At 45.7% G+C, this 1,504-nt stretch overlaps 1 protein-coding gene across 2 annotated transcripts in view; it reads right to left on the bottom strand.

The window, feature by feature from the left end:
• Nucleotides 1–1,504, bottom strand: part of LOC118325795 (sarcoplasmic/endoplasmic reticulum calcium ATPase 2-like) — a 23,204-nt gene that overhangs the window by 8,877 nt on the left and 12,823 nt on the right. For both annotated transcript variants that reach the window (XM_035658620.1, XM_035658622.1), the window contains exons 7-8: nt 979–1,064; nt 345–809 (exon numbers count right to left, since the gene is read on the bottom strand). In XM_035658620.1, coding sequence (XP_035514513.1) covers nt 345–809; nt 979–1,064 — 551 coding nt within the window. The remainder of the gene's footprint in view (nt 1–344; nt 810–978; nt 1,065–1,504) is intronic.

Below are 1,504 nucleotides of genomic sequence, written 5' to 3'. Positions count from 1 at the left end.
GAAAGAGAGAGAAAAAAAAAGGAACTACAGTTTGGTGACGCAAGGTCGGTTATGCAACAGCAGCACTGCAAGTCATCCAACAGCTCAATGTAGATTAGAGGAGCAGCAGCATGTTGCCTTCTTGTTAAATAACCCGGATGCCTGATCAAAAGGATAACTCCACTTTGTTTGCACAGACAGTATTAGCATTTGAGCTGACAAATGTATAGAAAGTGACTTTCAGCAGTCACAGTTTCTCTAACTCCTCTCTCCTTATTAAAACTCCAGGCAGGGACAACAAAGATGACAAAGCACTGACAACTAACTGCTCAGCAATGCACCAAGAGAAAGTGTGTGTGACTCACTCTGCAGACAGACATCTGGTTGGTGGTCAGGGTTCCTGTCTTGTCAGAGCAGATGACAGAGGTGCAGCCCAGGGTCTCCACGGATGGCAGGCTGCGGACAATGGCGTTCTTTTTGGCCATGCGTCGGGTGCCCAGGGCCAGGCAGGTGGTGATGACAGCAGGAAGACCCTCAGGGATGGCGGCCACAGCCAGCGCCACGGCAATCTTGAAGTAGTAGACAGCCCCGCGGATCCAGGAGCCTCCGTGGACGGGGTCGTTGAAGTGGCCAATGTTGATGATCCACACGGCGATGCAGATGAGGGAGATGACCTTGGACAGCTGCTCGCCAAACTCATCCAGCTTCTGCTGCAGGGGTGTTTTCTCCTGCTCGGTTGCCGCCATCTCGTCACGGATCTTACCAATCTCTGTGTTAATACCGGTGGACACGGCCACACCCACAGCCTTCCCAGCCGCAATGTTGGTACCCTGAAATAACAAGTAATATACATGTCAGCTCAAGTAATCTGATAACATCTAACACATCTTTAAACAACAACAGGAGTGAGTTTTTCCAGGAAGTTAACAGAAACTAAACAAACAAGAAGTCGAAGGACATCAACAGGATGTATGATAACACGTGCAGAGTTCAGCTTACAGAAAAGAGCATGTTCTTCTTGTCCTGATTGACAGCACGAGGGTCAGGCACGGGGTCAGTGTGTTTGATGACAGAGACGGATTCACCTACAAAGACGACAGAGGGCAGCAGGTTAAATCAGTTTGCATTTGTCTTTGCTGATGATCTTAGGAACAAAGCACAGCCAATTATCTCTACAGAGAGATCTGTGATCTGTGCTCATTCATGCTGCCTCACTGATCTTTCACATGCTCATGAAGGTTTCTATTTGGAAGCAAACGGGCTAGTTGGAAAGTGTCATGATGCACTTCTGTGCTCATTCTGCAGCCAGCTCAAGCGATCTTGTTCATATTCATACAGTTATTCTGGTTCTTCAAACACAGCTGAAGGATTGATCCATTAATCTTGGATGAGGGTATCTTGGATAACTTTGAGCTCTTATTTTAAAATAAAAAGGAGTATCAGTGGGGAGCTTCATTTGAAGGATTTTATCCAAAATATAACTATATTATAATCTATAAAACTACTATAACTATATATATATATA

The sequence above is a fragment of the Morone saxatilis genome, unplaced genomic scaffold, assembly GCF_004916995.1.
Source record: "Morone saxatilis isolate NCDOM2014 unplaced genomic scaffold, NCSU_SB_2.0 Contig16, whole genome shotgun sequence".
Taxonomy (NCBI): Eukaryota; Metazoa; Chordata; class Actinopteri; family Moronidae; genus Morone; species Morone saxatilis.
The sequence above is the reverse complement of the archived record's forward strand: the minus strand, read 5'-3'. Positions and strand labels throughout refer to the sequence as shown.